The following is a 1226-nucleotide window of genomic DNA, read 5'->3' on the forward strand; positions in this document are numbered from 1 at the left end:
TTATTATTATTATGTCTAATTGCTGGTGATGGTAGGAGTACTACCTCTACAGTTCTTACCGCATGCATATCCAGAGTGTCTACGCTGAGGTCAAAGGCCGTCAGGTTCATGCTCTCAAACACCTCTAATAGAGTCTGTCCTCGGCTTTGTTCTACATGCACGATTTCACCTGGATATTTCTTCATGGCTCTTTTAATGAAGCGCAGCAGGTGCTTCTGATTCATACAGGATGAGGCATGGATGTGTGTGTCCACCTGAAAGTCAAGATGTCAAAGTTCAATAGTGATTGATCAAATAATCAAACAACCACTAATAAATGTAACAAAATATTTGTGTGGACAGCAGACCTTCCTGATGTTGTAGAAATCACGGTGAGGGACTTTCTTCTGTGCTGCCAACTCTTTCATCTCATTTAAGAGAATGTGCATCTGGAACTTGGAGCTGAGGTACTGCAGCCGGCGATAGCAGAAAGATTTCCTGTTTGAAAAATATGCAATCAGGAATCCAAATGCCAAACATAAGGCAGATCAGACGATTTCTGGCTATTTTTGGGGTCAGATTTAATCAGACTTTTCCACTTCTTCATCTTCGTGACATTATTCAGATTACAAATTAATTACACACCTTTATCTCAGTGAGGATGGCTTTATTTTTACATTTCATCCACAGGTTCAAACTGAGGTCAGTGCTTAAATCAATCAAGCATAGGAGCGCCCTCAGGGATCAGCTCACATTTACAGAATGAGCGGTTTCAATCAGTAATTTGATCATCTTTTCCTGACTCTGCTGCATCAGAATGGAAACAAACCTCACAGTGTTTAGGACAACTTACACTGGCCCGTTAATGATGAGCGCCATCATCATGTTCATATCAGCTATGTATTCCTGCAGGTCTGGGTACGGCAAGTCTAGCTCTGAGGAACTGATGGACATTATGAAAGAAGATATTAAAAAAAGAAAGAAAAGAATGACAAAATGTTAAATAAAAAAGTACAACTACCACCACATTCCAAGGATTCTTTCAAGCGAAACAAAAATATTTAAATTATGTGTCACTGTTGATAATGTTTACATGGTCAGTGGGTAAACAGGAAGAAGTCTTACTTCTGCGTGTACACATGAACAACACCATCCAACATCTTGCAAGCGTAGCCCAAACCTGGGGGCATGCTGGCAGGGTCTAGCACCTCATAGGGGTGGGTTTCTGACACAGGTGGGTGGACCGT

General features: G+C 41.1%; 1 protein-coding gene across 1 annotated transcript; it reads right to left on the bottom strand.

The window, feature by feature from the left end:
* Positions 1–23: 23 nt before the first annotated feature.
* On the bottom strand, positions 24–1219 carry LOC107580097 (AMP deaminase 2-like; the record flags this gene model as incomplete). Its single annotated transcript, XM_016265842.1, has 4 exons — positions 1105–1219; positions 833–922; positions 348–477; positions 24–254 (listed from the first exon to the last, which is right to left on the bottom strand). Coding segments are annotated over exons 1-4 (516 nt in total), but the record flags the coding sequence as incomplete, so codon positions are not given.
* Between the last annotated feature and the right edge of the window lie 7 nt (positions 1220–1226).

This window comes from Sinocyclocheilus grahami, unplaced genomic scaffold (genome assembly GCF_001515645.1).
Source record: "Sinocyclocheilus grahami isolate Dianchi unplaced genomic scaffold, SAMN03320097.WGS_v1.1 scaffold24601.1, whole genome shotgun sequence".
Classification (NCBI taxonomy): domain Eukaryota; kingdom Metazoa; phylum Chordata; class Actinopteri; order Cypriniformes; family Cyprinidae; genus Sinocyclocheilus; species Sinocyclocheilus grahami.